The sequence below is a fragment of the Nothobranchius furzeri genome, chromosome 16 (assembly GCF_043380555.1).
Source record: "Nothobranchius furzeri strain GRZ-AD chromosome 16, NfurGRZ-RIMD1, whole genome shotgun sequence".
In the NCBI taxonomy this organism is placed as follows: Eukaryota; Metazoa; Chordata; class Actinopteri; order Cyprinodontiformes; family Nothobranchiidae; genus Nothobranchius; species Nothobranchius furzeri.
The window spans coordinates 2,112,214-2,139,684 of record NC_091756.1 but is presented as its reverse complement, the minus strand read 5'-3'; the positions used below and the strand labels follow the sequence as shown (position 1 = coordinate 2,139,684).

Below are 27,471 nucleotides of genomic sequence, written 5' to 3'. Positions count from 1 at the left end.
CAATATCAAACATAATTTTATTGAATTTAATCATTAAAAAATACAAATTTCCTTCTTCAAAAATGTTTAAAATCACATAAACTTGAAAACCAAAACCCCAGAATATGTCTGAAAATTAGATTCAACAGAATAAGACTGTAATATGGTCATATGTGTTCTCCAACTCTATAAAGAGCCTAGGTGTCATCAGCAAACTGCTATTTTCCAACAACTTCGACATTAAATCTGCAATTCCAAGTCTACAAAACAAGCCATCGTCCTTGGGCCATGGCCGCCTCATAACAGAGGAAACACCTTTTTTTCATATAGCACCTGTCAAGATAACAATCATGAGGCCCTTTTTATTAACAAAAATTATAAACATTATTTTTAAAAATATTGTAGTAAAAATGGGCAACAAGGGAAATTTTAGATGAAAAAATGTGAAGGAAGAAAAAATTTATAACAAAAATGTAATCATGGGATACCAAGAAAGACTGAACTGGCAGAAACAGCAGCATGAAGAGAAGCTATTGAGGAAGAAGAGGAGGTCCCACCAAAGCCTGAACAGGTGAGTTTAAAGGAGACCACTGAGTCCACTGATCTCAGGCTCAGGGGGAGAGAGGTCCAGAGTCTGGGGGCCACAGCAGCAGATGGTCTGTCACCTTTGGCATTCAAAGCCGATTTATATTACTCAAGAGTGTGGAGTCGCGCACATGCACTGATGGAGATGCTTTGCTTTCAGACTTCTCCATCCATGGACGTAATTTTCACTTTAGAAGTGGGGGGGGGGGGGGGACATGGGGGTGGGGGGTATCTTTACAGTATGTTCTAATGGGAAACAGGCTTCAACACAAACAGTTGTTTTCTGCTTGGTCCTAAACCTCAACCAGTGTCAATTTAATATAAAGTAATATTGTTTTTGGATGGTAAAAAGCGCAGGGGTCAAAACTCGACTTTGGAAAAAGTGGGGGGGACATGTCCCCCCTGTCCCCCCCCCAAAATTACGTCCATGTCTCCATCACCTTTGAAGGGCTGCAAAGCTATTCCCAGCTCAGACAACAGAGTGCGTAGCGCTTGTGTGGGGTATCCTGCACCATTACAGTCATGTATCCATCCATAATACTGTATTTACTATGGGTGCTTGATATTGACTTTTTTACCTAAATCCCATCATTTCTAACTCTTAATTTCCCGGAACCGATATAAACCGATACATGCGACGCGAGGTCCCACAAAAATAAAAAATAAATCATTTAGGTTCCTAATATCACATATCTCCTATTATGAATGCTTAAGTTTAACACTTTATCTGTTCAAAATCGCACCTACTTTCGTTTTAGTTAGTAACAGAATAAAAAGTGTCATGTTTAGCTTGTCTCCAACAGCAGCTGAATGGCATGCTCCCTGAGATAACCCCAACTGTAACCCTGACAAATGATCTTAGGCCAAAGAGCATTTTTAAGTTCATGATGGAAAAAAGTTTGAATAATAAGTTAATAAATTGTACAAGTGAAATAAAGTTGCAGTTTGTAGATTCCTGGAACTAGGGGTTAGTACATACACACTGTACAATCCAGGGTAGTTTTACATGATATCGCCATGACTGTTGCTAGCTGTAAAAAACATTACGGTAAATGTTGTTGCCTGTGGGGTGTGACCCCTCAAGACTTTCATAGTCCTTCATTTAATTCCATTGAGAGAATGTAATGCTGATGCTAGTTTTCTGGCGCTGTAGTTTCCAGATCTGCTCGGGGTCCTGCACCTGCCGATGGTGTCAAACTACGCCAATACCACTCGGCCAAAATATATTCCATCTCTTTGTCGATTCTGTTCTTTTACATAGATTTTGGGAAAAAATTTGTTATTAAATTTATGCTTCTTACCGTCTGAATGTTTTCGAATGTGTGGTCGAATGGTCTAGCCCCCTTATACCTGTCAGAGCTGCCCCCCCCCCCCCCCGGTCACTAAGGTCTGCTGATCATCTGTTGTTCAAAGTCCCTACAATGGAGTATAAAGCTCGTGGGGAGCGTGCGTTCGCCTTTGCTGCTCCCAGACTCTGGAACGCACTCCCTCTGGTGGTACGCCAGGCTTCTTCACTGGCCCAGTTTAGATCCAGCCTGAAGACGCATTTTAATTTAGCTTTTGGTCAATGATCGGTCTTTTATGCTGTGACTCTCTTCTGTTTTTACTGACTTCTGTTTTTATTGACTTCTTTTTTTATTGGCTATTTTAAACATTTGTTTTGATTTTAGGTGTTTCTATTTTATGATAGTTTTTATCTGTGTTTAATGTGTATGTATGTGAATTTGAATGGCTTTTTAGGTTCAACTCTGTGCAGTGCTTTGGTCAGCTGACATGCTGTTTTTAAATGCGCTATATAAATAAAATTGGATTGGACTGGATTGGTAACATAACTTCCATAAATCATACATTCACCCAATAGTCTAGTGTGATGTCTTCGGCAGGCGGAGGACCCTGAGGTGGCCAGAAGAAAACATGGCACCTAATAAGGCGTGCCCCAGAGACTTGGACCTGCCACCCTTTAGACCAGATTTTTAAGGTCATATATTTTATAACAACTGGACATCATTTATGGATTTTCAACAGCATGATGGACAAACACGCTAATTTTGCTCTATTTGTTTGTGCCTCAGAAAACGTTTGTCTTTATAAGTATTGATTTGTTTAGGGAATGTTTGGCATCACATCTGTTATATTTCGGCACGAGGTTTTGATGTACAATATGGAACGTAAAAGCGGGGCAATTAAAGGAGTAAAAACCGATGCAGATATGTTCCAATTTTATATTTTTGTTCCAACATTGGCCGATGATATTAGTAGACCGATACTGGAAATCCCTAGTATTTACTATTGTCTTTATGTTGTGTTTATGTATTTCAGAGACTTTTTAACACAGAAAAATTTGCTCATCATTCTCTAAACTCATGTTTCCCTTCATTTCCCTCCATGTATGAAATGCTCACATTGCATCTTTGTGTTCCTTCAGTCACGGGTGAATAAACGTTCACTTTAACACTTTTTCCACAAGACATTCTCAATTTGCTTTGTGTCTGCCACTAAATATCTTTGGCTTATTTTGTGATGGGGCAATGGCAGTGCTGAGCAATCACAAGCTTGAATACTTACTATGAAATCAGAATCTAACCACAGAAATACTACTTGGGGTGTGTGTGTGTGTTCTGTCTTCTCCATCCCCAGTGAGTCGAGGAGGATGGCTGCTTATACTGAGCCAGGATTCTCTGGAGGTTTCTTCCTGTTAAAAGGGAGTTTTCCTCTCCACTGTCGCTGCATGCTTGCTTAGTATGAGGATTGCTGTAAAGACTCTGACACTAGTCAGTGACTCGATGCGACCTGTTGGGTTCCTTATATAGGAAACTTTTTACTGATAGGCTTAATGGCCTGACCTGTGTTGTTTACTGTGTGAAGGTCCTTCAGACGACTCACGTCCTGATTTGGCACTTTATAAATAAATTTGAATTGGATTGGATTGGATTGGATGGTGCCTCAGTCTGCCTGTGTATTTGCAGCTCTCATGTCTGGGGCTGGAAGTTTTCTTCTGCTGGCTTGCTCCTGGTGTCTGCCTGGTGGGGTCTGGGCCCCTGGGCTCTGTCAGGTCTCCGCCGGGGTTGGACGCCTTTGGGTCCCGCCCCACTGAGTTCTGAGCTCAGCCTGCCCTGGAGAGGGTGGCTGAGGGCGGGCCTGGGGGCTTGTTGTTAGAATCTCCTGGTCCTCTGGACGGTCCTCTGCGCCTCTCGGGAGAGGTGTTGGGCTCCGACGGCAGTCTCCCTGTGGTCTCCACGCTCTGGGGAAGACCTGTGGATCTCTAGGGCTTGGATCTCCATCTTCTGCGGATCTTTTGGGGCAGGTTGGTGGCCCCATACACTCACTATCGGACACTCCTATAGAGAAACCTTACATACACAACCACGTGTATGCACACAGGTGCTCACAAGTAAGGGCTGTGGTTGGCACTAAATGCACTATGAATTATTACAGTGTGCTTTCCAGCAAAAACCTCTACCGTTAAACATCCTTATGTTGTTGGCGCAGTGACATTTAGGTTCTGTTGTACTTTTGTGTGTGTGCCTTTTATATTCCCTCTCTTATTCTGCAGGTCTAGAAGCAAATTCTTGTACATCCTTAATTGTCTATTTTTGGAACATTTCCCCCCACCTCTTCCTTTCCTTTCCTCTCCTCCCTTTCTCTTTCATTTCCGCCGCACTGTCCGTTGGGATTAAAAACAACCAAAGGCATTTCTAATAAAGTTTTTATATCAGCCGGGGCATTATAGCTAAATCCTTAACGCTCCACATTTGAACATAGAACTGTAAAGCTCGATTTTGGCACAACAAATCTGATTGATTTACAGCTGGACATGACATGGGGAAAAAAAGATGGTCATGAATGTTAAGTGTGATGTAGATCTGTCAGGCTTTTCTAATCCTGGAGTTTTGAAGTCTGTCTTCTATCAGAAGCTAATGCAGAAGATAGGCTGCAGGTTCAGCTTGCATGAAAAACTCACAGAGACCAATTATAATCATAAATTTCCCTTCAAAATGGCCTTTCACTGAACCACACCTTCAACCGACAGCCAGTGAAGCTGGAGGAGAAGCGGGGTGATGTGGGTGTGTTTGGAGGACTTGGTCAGAAGCCGAGCACAGGCGTTCTGAACCACCTGTAGACGGTTCAGGGAGGTTCTGCTCAGACACGTGAAAAGAGAGTTACAGTAGTCTAAGCGTGAGGAGATGAAGGTGTGGAGAACTGTCTCAAGTTCAGAGCGGGACAGAATGGGACTCAGCTTAGCAACGCTCCTGAGATGGAAGAAGGAAGAGCGAACAAGAGAACTGACATGAGAATCCAGGGTGAGAGCTGGGTCAAAGGTCACACCAAGATTCCTGACAGAAGGTTTGGTATGGGAAGCAAGCTGACCAAGAGAGTCTCTGACTTTGGGAACCAGCTTGTCTGGGGTACAGATGAGGATCTCAGTCTGATCTTCATTCAGCTGAAGAAAGCTCCCACCATCCAGGTGTTGATAGTCTAAGCAGGTGTGTAACAGCTGCAGCTTAGACATCTCATGGGGCTTAAAGGAGATGTACAGTTGGATGTCATCTGCGTAAAGATGGTAGGAGACTCCTAAAAGAGCTCAGCATGTACTAGAGAGCATTGTTGGTTCTTATTTAAAACACAGAAAAGTTTTCTTTTTACCTTGCTTACAGTTTCGTTCGCGGCTGCAAACGTCCTCAGAGCTGACGCTGATGGTGGCGTCACTTCCCTCTCCGTTTATACGCGGAGAGGGAAGTGACGCCACCATCAGCGTGTTTTAAATAAGAACCAACAATGCAGTTAGAAACGCAACACAGCAAGAACATACCAAAGATCTACTGGAAAGGAAGCTGTTAAAAGAGAACCGGTAGAGGCCCCAGCACAGAACCTTGTGGAACACCATGGGTAAGAGAGGTGGAGGAGGACCTAAACTTGGAGATGGCCACAAAAAGGGAACATTCAGACAAATAAGAGGAGAACCACTCCAAAGCAGATCCTGATAGGCCTGCCCAGTCTCTCAGCCTCTCCAGTAGCAGGTGATGGTCAACAGTCAGGTCCAGCAGGACCACAACAGAACAGTCCCCTGCATCGGTGTGAGTCAGAAGCTCAGAAGGAGAAAGAGAAACAGCTGGAGTTAGTGGGCGTAAGTTAGCAGGGTTTGATGCAAAGTGTTTGTAAAGTTTCCCCCTTTTCCTCAGAGTTTTCACCAGAATCGGAAAAACGTCCCAAGAGGTGCTTGGCTTGGATGGAGTGGTTAGCTTGGGTCCAACACCCCGCAAACAAAAACAAAGCTAAAGGTGAATCCAAAGGGCCTACTGGACAATATTGGATGATCGAAAAGACAAGAGTCTGGAGATTATCTGAGATGGTAGCCAGGACATTGACGAAGAAGAGTGCAGACAAAAGCAATGCAGAAAGGCAAAAGTTAGCAGAAAAAAGTTTGAAAGAGTGGATAATAACTGTGACAGAGCAGAGTATAGCCATATTGTTATTGGCCAGAAGCAGAACTCGCATTGCCAAAGTAGACAAGATAGTGCTAAACACCAGTCATCATTTTCTAGGTCCAAACATATTTTGTTGTCTGTGACTTCAAGTGGGTTTGTTTTTGGGGTCACTGATAGTTGTTCCTAAAGTTGAATTGGTAGGAGCCGGCTGTTTCTCCTTCTCTGGTTCATTTGAAAAGCAAACCTCTCACACCAGTGGTGCTCTGTTGCTAAATACGTGAGTGCGTAAGGAGTAGAGGACCCAGGGAAGTGTGGAAGTCCGGTGGTTCAGTGAGACCGAAAACCGGATGGTCCAATGGTTGACTTCGGCCCGAGCTGTGTCACTGATGGAAAACAAAGGCCACAAAATATTTATAACTATAAAAAGTTGTTAAGAGGCAAGAACATGTGTTTTAAGCTAGCTTGTTCTGTAATTTGCTATTGTAGCTTTAATTTTCAATTTATTTTATCAAATCAGAATAAAACAATTTTTTCTTCAATAATTAAAAATGATTTCAAATAAAAAAGTCGAAGAGTGAAGGAAAGGAGGTGATGAACATTCCTCCTACACTGACATGAAACCAGGGTTTTCCTGTTTAATGTAGTTTCTTAATGGCCTGTGGGTAATACTTGAGAAATATTCTGTGTGCAATCTCGTACGTGTCTCCCTGAGGTTTGGTTGGGTACTTCCTACCATTGTAAATAAATCCTTTTTCAATCTGGAAAACAGCTTGGTTGAATGTGTCCTGATTAAAGGGTACGCCACTGTCCAAGCTCTCCACCAGTGTTTGGACAAACAGTACCCATCTCTGAGCATAGTAGTCTTCTATAAGCCCTCCCCACTGTTTGTTAGCATAGTCAAGAATCTCACCACTAGGACCCCACAGGGTCACCTGGTTTCTGGCATTCATGTCATAGAGCTGAGCCTCTTTCTCATTCAGGGCCATGGACTGGGCCTGCTCCAGCCATGAGCCCAACAGAAACCTCTGGTTGCTACTCAACAAACGATTGAGCTCAGGCAACAGGTCATAAATTAACACACCACCTGCAATCATCAGCTCAGACATCTTTTTACTCTGAAAAGCGTTAACGATATCCAGGTAAAAATGCGTTGTTAGGACTTGTAGGACCTGCCGAGTCACATCTACAAGATCATACTGGAAGGTCTCTTTGGACATAAGAGAAGGAGCCGCTTCCATAAACAGCTTCCAGGCTTCAACCAAATCAGCGGGGTCATACCAAAGGCCAGTATTCATGCGAAAGGATGGCCTGCGCACAAGCGGGCTATGGTTGTGGTTTATATAATTAGGGACAGTGCAGTTGTAAACGCTGGCAAATAATAGCTTCCAAGCAGCAGTCAGATTATCCTGCATGCTGCCATAGCGGCGTGCGGCATAGAGGGACACCCACTTGGCTAAATTGACAGGCTCCTTGCGCCATGCCAACTCACTCATCAACTCGTATATAACTGGATTCTGTTCAATACCCTCCGGTGTCATACCTACTCCAACCATAGTTGAGTTAGGAAAAGTCAAGGCCTTGAATGGACCTGAATTGATGCTTTCAACTGTGCCATAAAAGCCGTGGTTCCCTCCAAAGTTGTGCAGCATACACCAAATAAATGGCTGTCCATAGAACGACTCCGTGTATGAGAAAACTGGATCAGTCTCTGCAAACAGATCTAGCACAATCATTCTACCAAGTGGTACTCCATGCAGTAGTGCTTGAATCTGTGCTGGCTTCCAGAATGAAGGATCGCTGTAGAAGAGCCAGCCTTGCATCAGCCAAACAGCGTCAGGGTCCACTGACAGGTGGAAGGGTTGGGTTGGGGTTTGCATGCGAGTTAAAGAGAAGACAGTTTAACATGGGTCACTTGACTAGGACAATTCTTCTATAGTGCATGGTAAACAAGTGGTAACAAAACAAACATTCAGACAGCAGTTCAGACCTGCAGCAGTCTGGTTCATGACTTTCAGTAAGAAGACCATCCAGGGACTTACCTGCAGTCATTGAGGCAAAAACAGAGCGACTGATTGCAGCTAGATAAGCAGGATCTGAAGATGGGGGGGTCATCTCATTGAAAGTGTCAGTATTGTAGATATGATCTGTGCCAAATTGCTTTACCACTTGAGCCAGATAGAGGGAGCCAATCTGGAGAAAGAGTGGATCTCGTGGGTCTAGGATGTAGGAGCAAGAGTAGCTGCAGTTGAAATGAGCCCATGGTCCCAGAATGGTAACGTTGGCTTGTGGATACAACCTAAAACACATAGACACAACTGTTACATTTATCTGAATCAGAGAGAATTTTATTGCCAGCGCTCCAGCGAACCAGAGCATAGAAACTTGACTCCACAGAACAGCCTGACCAAGGTTACACACACACACACATAGACAGAACAGATACAGGCAGACCACGAGAGCAGCCATAACGGCGCTCATTTCAATAGATGAAGAGGGGATTACATGAGGAGAATTGGGGGAGGGAAAAAAAGGCAGAGCAGAGTTACACCCGGTAGGGAGTAGCTCTACTATGCAAAAAAACACCTCAACATGTAAGCACGAATATCACAGTGCACAACATGAGACCCGGTGGGGGGGTGGGGGGGTGGGGGGCTGGGATCCTGGTTTCCTCAGCGGGAGCAGCCCGTGTGGCGCTCAGCCAACTGTATCCACAGGTGGGTGGGAGGTCATGGGAAAGCACAGAGCGCATTGACTTCCTCCATTTTGATGACCTCGCTATGCAGAGACCACAATCTGAAGGCGGGGGGGGTAGGTCGGGTTTTCACAGCATCTCTCTGCATTCCTTCCATCGTAGGGGTTGATTGCACGCAACTCCAAGGCTGCTATGGCGTCAGATTGGATAACAGGACTTTGTTTGGGTCAGGCAGAGATAATTTTCCACTCTGCCTTAAAGTCTGTATTGATCATTCAAGTCCTCCAGTGAAGCCAGTTTAGGTTTTAAACATCACCACACCGTCCAGTGACCCTCTCCGAGATGACATCCATTTTGCACACTAATACCGGCAACGCAGCAAGGACATGGTCCAGCTTACGGTTCACCTCGAGTAACGTCCCTGTCTGTGAGGTCTCCGCCCGGGCGGTGCTTCCCGTGGGTGCGGGTCGCCCTCCAATCGCTCCCGTCTTCCCAAATTTCCAGAAAACCAGATATCCTCCCACTCCAATCAGAAGAAATCCAGTGATCATCAGGCCAAATATCCACACATCTTCGACGTCCTCAATGGACAGCTGAGAGAGACAAACGATCCTCCAGACCTTCCAGGAATCGAGCGCATATCCCGCTGCGTGTGTCCCTTGAGGGCAGGTGGGAGCCCCCTCCTCCTTTCTCATCGTGGAAAAGATCTTATCAATCGCATTGAATGACCAATTAATTAAATCCATTTCTAAAAAAAAATAGGGAATCCCAGAAGAAATGCAGAGAAGCGCTCTGTAGGCAGACGGGACAAAGAGCCTTGGGAAAAAAGATAAGGGAGCAAAAAGGGAAGCGACTGTGCTCTGTGAGTGCCAGAAGAGAAACACTCTAAAAAACACATTCATTCAGGCGGCCCAGAAAAACGTCCAGGCTTGGTAAAAACATGCATGAAAAACTCAAAATGTTATTTGTTAACTCATTCACTGCCAATGACGACTAAAGTCGTCATTTTAGATCCAACCGTTCACTGCAAATGACGACTAAAGTCGTCATTTGCATTTTTTACTGTTTGAGCATCAGAACGAGCCCCAGCGCTGAGAGAACAAGCATCTCAGCCCTGAAGCCGATCTTCATCCGCATACGTCACACGTCACATGATCAGGAAGCAGACCATCCATGTATTAGGAGATCGTTTTGGGCCGTTCCTGTAAAAAACAGTGAGGCGCGAACCGGAAAAGCGTCTGCCGATGACAGTTCAACAACAGATTGTGAAAGAACGGATAACGCTCGAAACAGATGGATTCTTCCTGATGTAAGAGGTGAGTCTGTGCTTTGTTTTGGTTGTTTTGGCGTCGACATCATGCTAGCGCGCAACGTTCTGTGACTCTTAAAAAAACAGTAAAAACGGTGAGAAACGCTGGCAGTGAAGGCCGTTGGCAGTGAATGAGTTAATAAATACAAATAAAAGCAATTCTGAACTCTAGTTTAAATCCTCGCATCAGAGTAATACCTTTTAATGTTTACAATGCATGATGGCATTTTTGTCATGTTTACAAAAGTAATACATAAAAAAAATCTATGAAATGTAACCAAAAAAAGGCAGACATTGCTTTTCGACAATGCTTCAACCGAATTATTGAAAAAAGTAAACTAATGGAACTAGGGATGGGTACCTTTGACATTTGAATCGATACCGGTACTTAACGGTACCAATTTATGATACTTTTGAGTGTTCATTAATTATTAAAATTGGGTTTAATTAAATATATATTATTTTCCCAATATATAACCATATTTGAAAAATATGGTACATAACATACAACTGTTTGTATTTTATCATCGTAGTGTTGTATAAAATTCTTCAACATGAAAACCTTTAACAACAGTTTCTACGTGACGCAAAACTAAACCAGCTCCATGTACTCCTAATCCTTTTCTAATCCCTCTGGACAAACGGTGTGGTGGTGGGTCCTTGTAGTTTTACAAACTGCGGATTACACTTAAACAAACATATCTGCTGTAAACTACATTTACTGTGTATCTTCATTCCTTTTGCCGTTAATTTTCAAACTCTTTATTTTTCCTACTCAGAAGTTGGAATTTTCAAGGAGAAAGCGAACGCACCATTAGCCACTGTGCAAAAACCTAGTTTGGACATCCTACAGACGTGGTCTGGACCGACAGACTCAATATAGACATGATCTACACGTCCATACGACGTTGACTGTTTGCAGGGTAGCTATGTAAACAAAAGCTAAACTAACAAGCTAACGTTATCTTAAAAAGTTTATTTTGCTGCTGGAGCAGATTGAGATGCCTCATACTCAGAACGTTGTCGCTGGTTTCATCATCTCCCAACAGCCGATCACATTTAGTGAAGTGAAGCCAAACTTCAGAGCGCGCTTGCTTTCTTCTAGTCGGCATTTTGGAGTTCCGAGGACAAAGCGAACGCACCATTAGCTGAACGGAAGCTAACATATCAAGCTAATGTTATCGTAAACAATTTATTTACGTACCGAAGCAGATTAAGATGATGATGCCTCACTTAGAGGCTGGTTTCATCATCACCCAGTTACCCATCCCACTTAGTGAAGTGGACCCCAAATTCAGAACGCTTCCTCTCTGCCATGCTGCTTTGTTCACAGCTCGCCCACAGTGACTGACGACGTTACGCTCTTGCGCCGGCGCAGCACTGTTTCATTAGACGTGTCTGTGCCTTAAAAAGTACCGAGTTTGGTACCCATCCCTACATGGAACAAGCCTGGATGAAAATGAGGGTACCCCTAGAAAGGACTAAAGTAAAGTAATGTGACTAAAGGGACATGTTAGTTCAAGGTGTGTCCACTAATTAGCATCACAGGTGTCTACAATTTTTATAATCAGTCAGTGGGCCTGTATATAGGGCTGTGGGTAGTCACTGTGCTGTTTGGTGACATGGTGTGTAACACACTCAACATGGACCAGAAGAGGCAAAGGAAAGAGTTGTCTCAAGAGATTAGAGATAGAATTATGGATAAGCATGTTAAAGGTATAGGCTATAAAACCATCTCTAAACCGCTAGATGTTCCCGCGACTAAAGTTTCACACGTTATTCTGAAATTTCAGATCCATGGGACTGTAGCCAACCTCCCTGGACGTGGCCGCAGTGGGTACATTGACGACGAATCAAAGTGACGGATAATCTGAATGACAGCAAGAGGGCCCAGAAAATCTTCTAAAGAGAACCAACTTGAAACTCGAGGAACATCAGTGCCAGATCGCACCATCCGTCATCGTTTTAGCCAAAGTGGACTACGTGGGAGACGACCAAGGAGGACACCAACATTGAAAACAAATCATAAAAAAGCCAGACTGGATTTTCCTCATGCACAACCGGATGTCTTTTCAGCCCTCTTCTTGAGGCGGTCTGCCTGGAGCCTAACTGGTCCAACACAGCCACTGTTGACTGCGGAGATGTGCTCATAACATCACCGATATCTATTTTCCATGCCAATTTTGGAGACCGCCCATGTGCTCAATCCTGTCTGCTTTCCTAAGGCAGTGTGGAACGAACGCGGCCAGGCTGGGGCGGAGTGGAATGGGGCGGGTAATTTTCCCATTGAGACTCATTTCTGGTTGCATTTTCAGATGAGTACATTAAAATATTTTCAAAAGAAGAGGCTGCAAACTGTGTCAGTAGGTTACAAGTTTGTAATGTCAGTTGTACAGTGAATATGTGAATAAATGTTCACCCAAAAACAGTCTCAGAACGACCATCTCCGTACGTCTCTGGTTAATAATTTGGTAAATAATAATAAATACGTTTGAAGATAACAGGAGTGCACATTTTGTAGACTGCAGTTCGTCCAACAGCCACATGGTGCAGACCAACGAGGGGAATTTTCTCCTTCGAGCTGCCTCGGAACAGGGTCATACTGATAGATCCCAAAATGGGAAGTCACATAGGCAAGTTTTGTTCAGCATGTTAGATGTTGTTCACCCTCTGATGTTTGTTGAGAGGGTGCACACCAGGCTTTTATCTGGGATGAAGAATGGAATTACATAGATGCTATACGGATCATTAGGAATAGCGTAATTTGACATGAATGGAGTACTCAATCTAATTAAGCGGAGGAAAATCTTTTCCAAATGAAAGTAGCTTTCTGACAGGAGACACAAGTGAATGACTCAAAAGATGCTAAATGGAGTAAATCAGGATTTAAACAGGTTTACTTTTCGTCACATGAATCAGGAAGGAGGACAAGAGTGGTGACTTTGATGTCAAGCACAGTAAATTACAGAGGTGCACCGAAATGAAATATCTTAGCCGAAAACCGAAACACTGAAATAAACTACAGTATTGACCCGAATATAGGACGAGGTTTTTTTCATTGAAACTAATTTTAAAATGTGCGGTCGTCTTATAATCGGGGTGTAAGCATTTACACGTGCTGATATTTGTCTGGGAGTCTTTACACGCCCGTAACAGCAGAGGGCGCCAGGCTGTACGTCCTCAACAGGAGAAAAAAATGGAGACGAGAGGTCCAGAGCAGAGTGGACCAAAGGTGGGGCAAGTTAACAAGCTAATTTTAAGATGACATGGCCAATTCAGCAGAGGCGTTAAAAATTGCATGTATGGATGCCTTGGACGGCAGCGAGGATGACGTTCTGGGAGGAGTCGGCAGGTGTAGCGATCTGATGGTGCACCGGGACCGCAGCAGCATGAGAGAGAGTACAGCGAGGCAGAGGGCGTCTGAATAAAAGCCTCATTTGACTTTTGATTTCACATGTCAGCAAAGTTCTGATAGTTTGCATTAAAATAGTATTTTTGCTCAGTTTTTGTTCTCAATTTTTCAATAAAAATAGTTTATTTAAAAAGAGTTTTTTTTTTTTTGTCTTTTCCTGAAGATAAGTCTTGGAAAGAGGGTCGTCCGATAATCGGGTCAATAATTAGAACCACAGCATTTATGGCTACGGTGTGAACTAACTTCACTAAAATCAAGGCACTGCAATAAATCAATGACAAAACCATGAACATATTTATTTAAGACTGACATAACAACAATGAACAATGTAGATTAAAACTCTAAATAAAATGTTTCACTTGACCAAACTAGTGTGCATTCAATAATAATAAATTATAAATAAATACTGATAAATGTACAGGTTTATAACAGAAAGAGCTGCAGAGGACTGTACTATTAACCCTTTATGATCCAAAGTCACAGTATTGCCTTTAACGAGCCACATCTGCAAATATGATCCCTCGTGAAGATCTTCCTTTACACCAGAAGACAGTGGAGATGAGTAACTTCAGTCTGAGCAACACTTCTGGGTGTTTCTATTGGAATTTTCTGAGTTTATGGAGTTTGAAAACTGCCCCTCATCCAGAGACTCCCGACTGAGATGAGGAGACAAACTGACAGAGGGTAAATATTACTATATAGTACAGGAGAAACTTACAACACTGACGGGTCTGCTTACTGTTGACAAAGCTCTGTGTGGTAATGTCTGACTCTGAGGAGGAATATTCACTCGTCCGGTGAGAAAGAGACGCTGCAGCTGCGCAGCAGCCGTCATGAGCTTCATGAGAGTAAACAAGCTACACACATAATCAACGCTTATTTCACCGTGTTCAGTGGGTGTAGAAAGCACCGCTAATAGTGACAGACGTAGCAGGAATGCAGACGCGGTAGATGTGAAACCAAAAGTAAACGTGCGTCGTGACTGATAAGAATAGCGATCGTAAGAAAACAGCATTAGTAAAAGGGGAAAACTTTACTTTTGAAATCAGAATGTACTGATTTAAGAGGCTAAGAACAAAATTACCACACGAGGGTGGAGCGAGAAAATGGGATTCGCCTGACGGTCTGCTTCGGCTGGATTTTTTTCTGTAATCTTGGTGTTTCGTCCGAAAACCTTTGGTGGCCGAATATTTGGTGCATCCCTAGTAAATTATGAACACATATCAGATAATAAAGAAAATGAAAGCCGTTACATTATGGTAACAGGAAAAATAGAACGTGTCGTGATAAGACAGCGTGCACGTCCTCCAGGTAGTGGCTGGACCATGTATAAACACAATGGATCTGAAAAATGATCAGTGGATTCTTCTGGGTGAGTTGAAGGAGGTGCTCAAGCCTTATGAGCAAGCCACTAATGCTCTTAGTGGACAATCTTATGTCACAGCCTCTGTTCTCCCCCCACTGCTGAAGGGTCTTCTGAAATCCACCCAAAACAAATCCTTTGGTTCTGCTGCAGTGAACATTTTCCAGAACAGTGCGGAAGAGGAAATCATGTCAAGGTGGAAGCCAGAGGTGTCTGCATTTCAAGAAGATGGGAAAAATGGGTCACTCATTGCTGATGCCCTCGATCCACGTTTTAGTGAACTGAAAGTCCTTTTTCCAAAGGATGAAGAAGAAAATATCATTTCTATAGCGCCTCTCAAGATAAAAATCACGAGGTGCTTCACAAAAACAAAAAAAATTTAAAATACAAAAAAGCATCTAGAAAATGTTTAAACGTATATTTAAAATGAGCAAAAATAGACAATTGTGATTTTAAAAAAATGTAAAGAAAGAGAGAGAGTGAACAGGAAAGAGGGAAACCAGTGGATCCTGAGGAAGGTGGAATAGGTGGGGAGAGCAGAATAAAGAGAGAGAGGTGAAGAAGGTCATACAAAAGCCAGCTTGAACAAGTGAGTCTTCAGCTGCTTTTTAAAGGAGACCACTGAGTCCACTGATCTCAGGCTCAGGGGGAGAGAGGTCCAGAGTCTGGGGGCCACAGCAGCAGATGATCTGTCACCTTTGACCTTTAGCCTGGTGCTGCACAACCAGTAGGCTTTGGTCACTGGACCTCAGGGACCTGCTGGGGGTGTGGGGACTAAGAAGATCACCAATGTAAGATGGTGCTTGTCCATGTAAGGCCCTATAGACCAGAACCAGGATCTTGAAATGAACCCTGAAGTTGACTGGCAGCCAGTGAAGCTGGAGGAGAAGCGGGGTGATGTGGGTGTGTTTGGAGGACTTGGTCAGAAGCCGAGCACAGGCGTTCTGAACCACCTGTAGACGGTTCAGGGAGGTTCTGCTCAGACACGTGAAAAGAGAGTTACAGTAGTCTAAGCGTGAGGAGATGAAGGTGTGGAGAACTGTCTCAAGTTCAGAGCGGGACAGAATGGGACTCAGCTTAGCAACGTTCCTGAGATGGAAGAAGGAAGAGCCAACAAGAGAACTGACATGAGAATCCAGGGTGAGAGCTGGGTCAAAGGTCACGCCAAGATTCCTGACGGAAGGTTTGGTGTGGGAAGCAAGCTGACCAAGAGAGTCTCTGACTTTGGGAACCAGCTTGTCTGGGGCACAGATGAGGATCTCAGTCTTATCTTCATTCAGCTGAAGAAAGCTCCCACCATCCAGGTTTTGATAGAGTCTAAGCAGGTATGTAACAGCTGCAGCTTAGACATCTCATGGGGCTTAAAGGAGATGTACAGTTGGATGTCATCTGCGTAAAGATGGTAGGAGATTCCTTTGAAGAAGCTCAGGATGTGCTGAAGAGGGAGCAGATAGAGGAGGAAGAGCAGAGGCCCCAGTACAGAACCTTGTGAGACACCATGGGTAAGGGAGGTGGTGGAGGACCTAAACTTGGAGACGGCCACAGAAAAGGAGCGCTCAGAGAGATAAGAGAACCACTCCAGAGCAGATCCTGATAGGCCTACCCAGTCTCTCAGCCTCTCCAGTAGCAGGTGATGGTCAACAGTGTCAAAGGCTGCAGTCAGGTCCAGCAGGACCAGAACAGAACAGTCTCCTGCATCACTGTGGGTCAGAAGGTCACTAGAGACCCTAAGAAGAGCTGTTTCAGTAGAATGAGCTCTACAAAAACCTGACTGGAAGCTATCATAGATGTTATGTTCATCAAGAGCAGCTGTGAGTTGTTTAGCCACAACCTTTTCCAAGATCTTGGAGATGAACGGAAGTTTAGAGATGGTCTGAAGCTGCTATGGAGAGAGGGGTCAAGACTCGGTTCTTTAAGAAGCGGGTGGATTACAGCGTTCTTAAAGTAAACAGGGACCTGACCAGAGACCAGAGAAGCATTAATTATAGAGAGCACGCTGGGACCGATGGACTGAAAAGCACTTTTAAATAAAGATGAGGGTAAGATGTGGAGGGGGCATGCAGAGGTCTTCATAGAGTTAACTAGTTTGGTTAACTCAGGCAAAGAAACAGGAGCAAAGCTATCTAGGATGATGGGCCTGGTTGGAGTCGGGAGAGGCGGCGATAAGGCTGAAGGAGAGATGCTAGATCTAACCTTATTGACTTTGTCCACAAAGAAAGACAGAAAGTTCTCACAGTCTGCAACAGAGTGGATGGAGGCTGTAGGAGAGGCAGGAGAGACGATGCTGATGATGGTGTTAAACAGCACCTTGGGGTTCCCTTTGCTCTGGGACACCAGGTTGGAGAAATAGGAAACCCTAGCGTCTCTGACTGCAGAGTTAAAGGATGTCAGAAGATCCTTTAGGTACAGCAGATGGAAGTGGAGATTGGTTTTCTTCCACAAGCGCTCAATTTTTCTGCATTGGCGCTTCAGGCTGCGAAGGCTGTCATTAAACCAGGGAGTAGGGTTCACTGCAGGAACTGATCTGGTTCTGACAGGACAGATGTTGTCCAGAATGGAGAGGCAGTGCTCGTTAAACTGAGAAGTTAAGGAATCTGGGTCGTTATCAGAAGAACAGGGTGGATCAAAAGCAGCAGAAAAATTGCTAGCTGTGCTCTCATTAAGAAAACGAGAACTAACCATACGGCGAGCAGGAGGTGGGGACGCAGAAACTGACAAGTTAAAGAAAATGCAATGGTGATCTGAAATATAAACGTCCTCAGGACAAACACTGTCAGCATTTAGACTCAGGGTAAAACCAAGGTCTAGAGTGTGCCCCCTGGTGTGTGTGGGGCCAGAAACATGCTGGGTAAAGCTGAAGGAGTCCATAAGGCTGGAGAAATTCATGGCAAAGAGATCGGAGGGATCATCAACGTGGATGTTAAAGTCACCAACAATCACCAGTCTGGACAGCTTCACAGTGGAGGATAGAAAGTCACTAAACTCCTGAAGGAAAGAACTGTTTGGACCAGGTGGACGATAGACCACAGCACAGTAGAACGGGTCCTTACGCCCGACTTTAATCAGCTGCAGTTCAAAGGAAGCAAAGTGAATGCTCTGAAACTGCAAGTAAGAGTACAGAAGGATGCACTTGACCTTAAAAGGGAGCAGAGACACAGCTACAGCAGGCAACGGTGGGGCAGGAAGCCTCAAGTCCCCCAACAAAGAAGAGGTCTGTGTTGGACACTTTGTTGGGAACAGATTCTGAGGAGGAAGATTGTAATGAAAACACTGACCAGGGTGGGGATGGAGAAAAAGTGACAGTGAGGAAAGAGGTACTGTTGTACTTTGGGGAAGCACCTATTCCAAGGGATAATGACCCCTTACATGGTGGAAGAATAATACAAGATTCCCCACACTGGCTACTTTAGCCAAATCATGTCCGGCTGAACCTGCCACATCAACACCCTCTGAAAGGCTTTTTTCTGTTTGTGAAAACACACACACACACACACACACACACACACACACACACACACACACACACACACACACACACACACGAGAGATGGGAGCAAAATGGATGTTATTTTGTTAAAGAGCACTTTTTTTTGCAGGGAGCAAAGTGAATGTTACAATTTTTTGTTCAAAGACACCATTGCTGCTGTTTAAATTTTATTTATTTTTTGTTGTTTTGCACAACATTTAATTTCTTGTTAAATGCTACCTCCAAAATAAGATTGTACTACTACTTTATTTTGGATTTTTTTTAATTAAAACTACAATGCAAAACTACTTCATGTGATGAACAAAAGAAAAGGCTAAATTGATTTTATTTTGATAAAGAAGAACACTGTTTTGCGGAAAGCCATGTTAGATTTTATTTGTTAAAAGACGCCATTGCTGCTATTCATTTTACTTATTTTTGTTATAAATTTTCCTTGATTTATATGAATAGTTTGCACAACATTGTATTTTTTGTTAAATGCTATCTCTAACATGAGATTGTACTACTATTACAACAACTTTATTTTTGAATTTTTTTATAAAAATGTGTTCAAATGAAGAAATTTGCATTTATTTCATTGAGATACATAAATTAGTAATAATCAAACTGCTATACAAATCAAATAATGGGGAAATAATCAACAATTGAATCTAATCAAAATCACAAATTAATCACTAGATTAATCGATGCATCGAAAAAATAATCGCTAGATTAATCGATTACAAAAATAATCATTTTGCCCAGCCCTAAAACACGTGGGATTTTAAAGACCAAGCTCCCTCATTTTTCTGATACAGTTGCAGTGGTCCCTAGTAGAAATGAATGCCTTGTAAGTCTGTCTTTGTGTAAAAAAAAAAGTCTTGAACTCCAGACAAAAATTCAGCCAGAGCAGACATGAGCAGCAGATGGCTGTATTTGGAGTCTTATTTCCTGATATTCATTTTATAATATAGAGAGCCTAGTCTCCTCCCTTTCCGGTCGGCTCATGGGTCCCCCGAAGAACAAAATACTGAATACAAGGCTAAAAACGCTATTTTCTAACCCGCTTTGCCTTAAACCCTGGATCACACATGTTGTACTGCAGTTTAAATGAAAACTAATGATGGGTGTTTCGACCACGCCAGTCACGTACTTTGAGATTTATCAGCTTGTAAAAGTTCGTAATTAGCATGACTACAAACTAGAAATCGGCACGTTGCATATGTGATGTCACCACATAATCTCCTCCCTCCTAGGTAGCTGCTACTCACCACATGGCCAAATTTATGGTGGTTCTTTCCTCCTGAAGGAAGGATTTTAGGTTTGCTTAACTTACTTGCTGCTTCGATGACGTCACTTTCGTGAAGCGCATTTCTAGTCCTGGACTTATTTCACACAAAACCTAAAATAGCGTTTCCCCCTGTTTGAAAATAAGCGCGTTCTTGGTATGAAAATGCATCTTTAAAATTCACGAACATCATATGTGAAATCCATGGCACATCACAAGTGGAATTAGAATGTGTTTATAGCCCTGTTGACTTGCATTCATTTTTTCATTCTTAGGCTCCCTATTTCCTGAAATCTCTCCTCTGATTGGCTAACAGCAACACGACTCTACCACTGACTCGGTTTGCTCTCCAACGTTGATGATTTATCTTAACAAATAACACAAGTCTGGAGGAGTTCTGCTGTGTGGTAGAGTTGCTAATGGTTAGCTTCTACCAGTCAAGATGTTCTCTGCTAGCCTAGTGAACTAGACCAAATTCTTGCTTTGCAAAGTTTGGTCTAGGCACGCTCCATTGGAACCTCAGCAGCTCCTACCAGGACTCTGGCTAGCCAATCACAGCTCTCTAGAGGGGTTTCAAACACATTAAGAGCTGTGATTGGCCCACCATTATGGACCAATCATAGTGCTCTATCTGCTTAGTGAACAAATCACAGAGCTTTATCTGCTTTGTGGGCCAATCAGGGCACTCTCTATGCCTGGTGGGTGGGATGATGCAACAGAGTGAAACAAGAGTATGTCACATTCTTTGTCCAGTGGAATGCGGAGATCATTTGAAAGACAACGGTAGAACCCGCCCCACAACAGAGAGCCGCCAATGGAGCGTTGCCAGACTAAATAATACATTTATTTAGTCTGGCTTTCCAGGCTAGTTCTCTGCTACTTCCTGGATGCTAAACCAACAACAGACTTCCCCTTTGTGAGTCGAGATGAGTGAGGCTGGTTGGGGTGGTGGGTCGCAACGGCTGGAATTCCAGTGCCATGCCTACGACATCCCCACCCACATACACACATGCATGGAAGGAAAGGGCTACGCACGCAACAACTCCCCCCTGGCTATAACGGACAACGCATGGCAGTGAAACGGTTCGCAAGCAATGACCCCCCCACCAACAACAACAACACACGTCAAGGTAAAGGTCAATTTTCTATAGCACATTTATGCAGGTGTCGGTGCAGGATCGGCTCGGGGTCCTTCGACTGCCGATGACGTCACATTACTGCAAATCTACTCAGCTTTCACACACACGTTTTGGAACGACATCAGCAGTTTTGTTAATAAATTCTTGTTTGTTAACACCTAAATGTTTTCTTTATAATTGTAATTTGTTAATACAGGGTATCTGCAGGTTTAAGGGAGCCAAATTTAAGACTTTTTAAGACCTTTGTAAGGCCACTTTGACCAAATTCAAGCTGTTTTTTTAAATTAAATTTAAGCTATGATTTCCAGCTATTGCCTGGAACGTCGCGAACGTGGCATTAGCCATCCAGTTACCATTAAACTTGCACTTCTCCATGGCGCAAGCTCCCACTAGCTTAACCAGCTAATGTGCTTATCTAAAAATAGCCCCCTTTCACTGAATGTATACGGTTCCGCTTACGCCAATATCGTACACAAAAAATGCTGAACACTAACTAGAAATTCACGAAATTTTTATAGAAATAAAAGCATCTTGTTTATTGGGTCTTTGGTAATTTAAGACCTTTGGAAACTGTATTTAAGGATTATTTGTCATTTTTAAGGATTTTTAAAGTCTTAAATTTGGAAAAGCAAATGTAAGACTTTTTAAGGACTCGCGGATACCCTGTGCTAAACACCATATTATCTTTGTCTTGTAAAGAATGTGAAACTGCATAAAACCAACATCAGACTGACAAACATAGAACAGTTCTTATATGTGAAGCCACGTCTGTTTGTATTCATGTGGAGCTCGTCTGTATATTTCCTTAGTTGTTATCTAAATACATTCTTTGACTCTAAATGTTGCTTGGTGTCTCAATAAAGTTCTTATATTTTATTTTGCCCCATTTCATCACCATCAAGAGCTTCTGAGGGTCACCGTTTATCATTTGCTTTTATTTTACATTTTCTTTAGAAATTCAAACATATTTTCTCCAAAAACTGTTGATTTCTGGACTACAGGACTACAACCGCTAAGACTCCGACCACAAATTTGTTCTGACCAATCAAAATCATAACGTGACAACGTCACTTCCGTAAGGTTCATGTTCAGCCAATCAACTACATTGACGTCATCGGCAGTCGAAGGACCCCGATCCGATCCTGCACCCGAGCAGATCCTGTACCGACACCGGCAACCCCAAAGTGCCAAAAAAGGGTCAAAATAAATAAATACATTAAAATAAACACAATCAAGAACAAATTGCAGTTAAAATCAAGGTTAAAACTTGTAAAAATGTATTTAATGCTAAGAGTGCAAGATAAAAACGCAAGTCTAATCAAAACAGAGGCTAACTACTCAAGTCAGCCTGCATTGAAAGCCAGATCAAACAAGCATGTTTCAAGTAATGCTTTGAAATGCTCCATGCTTTGTGTGGTTCTTAGCTTCACACGGCTGGTGTCTTCTGGCAACAGACCAGCACCAGGTTGGTGACCGTTACTTAAGGAGAGGAGATGTGGAAATATGTCCACACATTTAAACATGTCCTTGTTTCCTCAGCAGGTGTTTTTCATATTTAATTTCACGACCTTTCTCGAGACATCCAACCAGAATGAACCACGATGCTCTTTGCTGTTTTTCTTGTTTATGTTTATTTATTTAGCAGACGCTTTTATCCAAAGTGACTTACAATTTATAACCTATAGGGCATGTTGTGATCTGTGGGGGAAACCGGAGTACCCGGAGGAAACCCACGCATGCATGGGGAGAGCACGCAACTCCACGCAGAAAGGCCGCAGCCAAGCCCAGTTTCGAACCTGCAACCTTTGTGATGCGAGGCAACAGTGCTAACCACTGTGCCACCATGCAGCCCTTCTTGTGAACAGAATAAATAAAATACATTATTCAAACACAAGTTAGTCACCTGAGAATTCCTCTGGGAATGTTCCCGGAGAAAGCCGGCAGCACAGGAATCATCCCAAAATCTCTCATTCGCTCCAGGATTTGAAACTGTAAGAAGGAAGGACTAATTTATCACACAGGAAAAGCAGAGTCAGTCTGAAATTATGCCTTTTTAAACCAATCCCTATCTAATCATATAATCCGGCATGTTGCCTCCTACCGTCATGGCTTTTCCAGAATAAAAATAACTTGGTGGCCTTTATTTTAGCCGCAGCTAACGTTTTTACGATGCCTGCCACCAGCAGACCGGTCCTGAGGTAGGCTCCTCATCAGCTTCTCAAAAACAGCTAAAACTTAAGTGTCTTGCCCAAGGACACAACAGCAGAATTCTCTGGCGGGAGCCGAGATCGTACCTGCAACCTTCAGATTACTGGACAACCCGCTCTACCTTCTGAGCTTCTGCCGCCCCCAAATGCAGATGAAACATAGTCCAACACTAGTAAATGAACCTTCGGTCGCTGGACTTTTCTAATATTACTATCAAGTCACTTCAGACACTAATCTGGCTCAGTCGGAGCTTATTTGTCCACACGATGATGTCAGAGATGATGAAACAAGGGTCTTGCGACTTTTCTCTGCCATCTCTGCAGATGGACGAACTACCGTTCTGAATTCACACGGTTGTGCAGAACAGCGCAGCCAGGTTCCTGACTGGGACCAGGAAACGGGACCACATCAGTCCGGTTCTGGCCTCCCTGCACTGGCTTCCGGTTTCTTATCGTTCACACTTCAAACTCCTCGTCTTTGTTTATCATTTCTTCCAGGGTGGTGGTCCCCCCTATCTAGCCACTCTCCTGAACAGACATTCCCCATCACGTGCTCTGCGCTCCTCTGACCAAGACCTGCTCGCTGTCCCTCGCTCTAGGTGTCGTACCCGCGGGGACCGGGCTTTCTCAGTCCTAGCACCGTTACTCTGGAACCAGTTGCCACCCTCAGTTAGGCTGTCCCCATCTCTGCCAGTCTTCAAGAGTCGCCTAAAAACCCACCTCCTCCGCTTGGCGTTTCCTGAACATGTTTGATTCGGCCCTCTTTTATGTTGATTTTATTTCCCTGTTTTCATTGGTTCACTCTATTCCCTTGTTTTACCCGTTTGTCTTCTACTAGAATGTTTTATCTTTTTTTGCACTATTTGAATTGCTTTTATTTTCGATTTATTCACCATATTTAACTTTCTCATGTACCATGTTCAGCGCCTTGGGCTTCCCGACAGGCGCTTTATAACTAAAGCTTTGATTGATTGATTGAATTCCTCCTTTAGCATCTTTGAGACTTCAGGCGCCTCCTAGGACGACATGGTAGTCCGGGTGGTGGTTGTTCTGGCTCTGATCCGCACGCTTCCATTCCAGTCGCGCTTGTATTTGTCTTCGGTTCCAGGAGTTTCTTTCTCTGCTGTGTTGGAGTTGTCTTGATGGTGGATTCACCGCAGTGCTTGACACTGTGGTTAACAGCCAAACCGGTCGGGTCTTGCGAGTTCCACCCTTTTCTTGGTGAGGTAGCCCTAGATTTCCAGCAGCACATCCCAGGCCATGAAGAAGGAAAAAGAAAGCAGCTTTGGCAACACGCACGCCAACGATGGCCTGGCCATTGGGAACAGCCGGGTCATTTCCCGGTGGCCTGGCCACCTCTCTGGCCCACTCGGTGACTGCTGACACTCAGGATAGGTCGTGCTTGATTTTTAAATAGACAGTCCACCATGCGGCCAATTAGGGCATCCGCCTCCCTCCTGACCGCTCTGATGCTAATTTCCTCATCTGTTCTCCCAGCCTAAATTATTGTCCCAGTCCATCCCTGACGCTCACCCACTAAACCTCATAACCGGGTTTCTCAACCCTGGCCCTCAGCGCCCCCTGTCCTGCAAGTTTTCTGCCTCTGCTTCAAGCACACCTGATTTACAGAGTTGAGCAGTCTCCTCAGGAGGACATCAAGAGCTGCAGAAGCCTGTTAATCAGTCTTTATTTAGGTCAGGTGTGTGACAGCAGACAAACTAGTGTTTGAAAGGGCAAAATGGAAAACATGGAGGCCAGGGGGGCGCTGAGGACCAGGGTTGAGAACCCTGTCTTATAAATATTCAGCTAGCAGCTAGCATTTGGGTTGAACGCACTGCTCTCCATTGGGTGGTTTTAACGTTGGAGAGGCGCCAGTTCGAGGAGGTAATCCGTCTGAAAACCCACTCTGGTACTGGTGGGGGCTTACCAAGCGCTCTGTGACATCACAGTCACATTCTGGCTAGGTTTTAGAGAGCTCCTGAAGATCCAACCCTTTCCTCTTGCAGCTGAAACGCTTTTTCATGTTTTAGGAATTACCAACAGCTCAGACTAGACAAGAAAAATTTATTTTTCCCACAACTGTGGAGATTGAAATCACCCGCCGTTTGTTAGCGTTTAGCACACAGGGGCGGAGTGTGCAGGTTAGGCACTACCCAGGTGGGAACCAACGGGACTTGGCGTCACAAACATGCCGCATCACCCTGTTTGCAATAGCTGGGCAGACCAGCAAGAACCAGCTGCTCCGACAGCAGAAGGCACGCTTGAAGCCAAAAATATAAGGAAATAATAACATGGTCAAAAGCTCCAAAAAGTAGACGTAGCATGATATGGGCCCTTTAAAATGTTTTGTTGCATTTCTGCAGTTTTTAAAAGACCAATTAGACTGAAACAGCATTTAGATGTAAAAACTAGTCTGGGTCGGTACCTGCAGAACCAGCTGGTTCACATGCCAGGACTGGGGCAGAGGTCCACCAAACTTTTTCATGTTTGCCATGCGATTCCAAGCCAGGAACGCCGGTCCGGAGAAAAACTCTTCTATCTCGGACTCGTTCAATCCAAGAGCGCGATACACCTACAGATTCAAAAGAACATGAGTTCATTCAAACATCAAACACGTCTATCTGTGCTTTAGTCACAGCAGTCTGCTGTCTACAAAGTCCACCTGTAGAGTCCCTTCGTTGTTTTCTAATCAACAATCTGGAGCACACCTCGTCCGTGGACGCCGAGTTAGGATCCAGTATTAACGTCAGGTTTAGTTTTACAGCAGCTACCACTGAAGCTGAGCCATGAAAACGTCCAACATGCAGACGACAAACGGTCTGCTCTGCTGAGGTAGACATCAGTTACTCCACAGATCTGAGGCTGCTGCAGGATCCCAGGAATTAGGGCTGGGCGATACGGCCTAACATTAATATCACCATATATTGAAGCGTTAGCCTCGATAACGATAGACGAGAACTACGGGTATGCAGAAATGAAAGTTGTCCACTAGATGGGGATGTCGTGTGTTAGTTGACTCCCATTTTTACGTGACTCAAGGTGGTACAGCTTCTTAAAGGGACATGAACGTTGCCAAACCTGCACATCTTTTCATTTTTTATTATCAAATTTATTGACATGTGAAAAGTTATCCTGATAAGAGTCCGAAATTTTGATAACGATAAATTTTCAATGTACTGCCCAGCCCTAGTACGTCTAACGCCAGGACTGGGGAGTCCTACAGGACCTAAAGGATGACAGCTACAGCTTCAAGTTCTCAGTCAAACCCAATCCTGATTCAGCACTTCTCCACTAAATGGCCTCTTTTAAAGCGCTTTAAAGTGGGGTTAGGTGGACGACACCCCTCACCTCCTGCCACAGAGCCTCCTGGCCAGTAAAAGCCAGCGGCAGGTTGATGCCATTGAGCGCCATCCAGTCGATCTCTTCTTCCCACCTATGCCAGTCCCACCACACAAAGGAGTAGCTGACGGTGCACACGTTCTGGTAATACCGGAACCTAAATAAAGAGCAAACGGTTGTTTTCTCATTAGTAAACAAATATATAAACAAATAATTAAACACATACAAATATCTGACATTAAACAGAAACTGTCTTCACGGTCAGGAAATCCAGGTCCAACAGCAGCAAAGAGCCACATGAAGCATTAAAGGCCGAGCAGAGGATAAAAACCTTCAATGAGACACAGCAGGAACTGTTGGGAGCAGTGTGTGTGTGTGTGTGTGTGTGTGTGTGTGTGTGTGTGTGTGTGTGTGTGTGTGTGTGTGTGTGTGTGTGTGTGTGTGTGTGTGTGTTCCTGGAATGAATGAGTCATGGCAGGGATGAATTATCAGTTCAGGTGTATGGCACCACATCAGAAGAGTCTACAAAAGGCAGAGAGGTAAGAACTGAGATCAGGAAGTGTCAGTGAAAGTCAGAGGGGCTGGCCTAAACGCAGCTGCGCGAGGAGGGTGGTGATGAAGGTCCCACTGGAGCCTGAACAGGTGAGTCTCCGTCTCAAGGGGAGAGATCTCCAGAGTCTGGGGGCCACAGCGGCGGACCTCGTGCCGAGCAGGTAACTCACCTGTGGGGTGTGTTGATCCGCAGAACACCGGTGAGCCTGGGCAGAGGACTGGGCAGCTCCAGCTGCCTCCCACACCAGGAAACGTGACAGTTGCAGAAGTACTTCAGGTAGTTGTAGATGCCAGAGGCCACGGCCACCCCGCTGCTGCCGGTGGCGAGGATCTTGTTTTTGGAGGAGCTGAGCTCACACACATCCAGGCTGTCGTTGGAGAGGCTCCTGTTGACGGACACCACGAACTCTGAAGACCTGTTCCCCAGCAGCCGTCTCAGGAGCCCGGCCACTGCTCTGGATTGCGCCTCCTCGCTCGCGCTCGTCCTGATGTGCTCCAGGGTGGGAAACCGGCAGTCTGCCGTCACAAAGAGACACAACGCGAGCAGAGGCAGGTGTCTGCTGAGCGGCATCTTAGCTCTGCTCCGTTAAAGGCACCGTGGGACTGGCGGAAGACGGTCTGGCTCTATTTACTAGTAACCAGGAAACGCTGCGTGACGGACGCCTGCTGGCCAATCAGAGCGTGGAGTGCGGGCTCCGTCACTATTCTCAGCCA

The 27,471-nt window shown here is 44.3% G+C and overlaps 1 protein-coding gene across 1 annotated transcript; it reads right to left on the bottom strand.

Moving 5' to 3' along the window:
* Window positions 1-27,471, bottom strand: naglu (N-acetylglucosaminidase, alpha). Its single transcript, XM_015976842.3, has 6 exons — window positions 26,928-27,471; window positions 26,215-26,362; window positions 25,292-25,438; window positions 22,563-22,648; window positions 8,030-8,286; window positions 1-7,833 (listed from the first exon to the last, which is right to left on the bottom strand). The coding sequence occupies exons 1-6, from the start codon at window positions 27,326-27,328 to the stop codon at window positions 6,626-6,628; spliced, it is 2,247 nt and encodes a 748-aa protein (XP_015832328.1). The 5' UTR covers window positions 27,329-27,471; the 3' UTR covers window positions 1-6,625.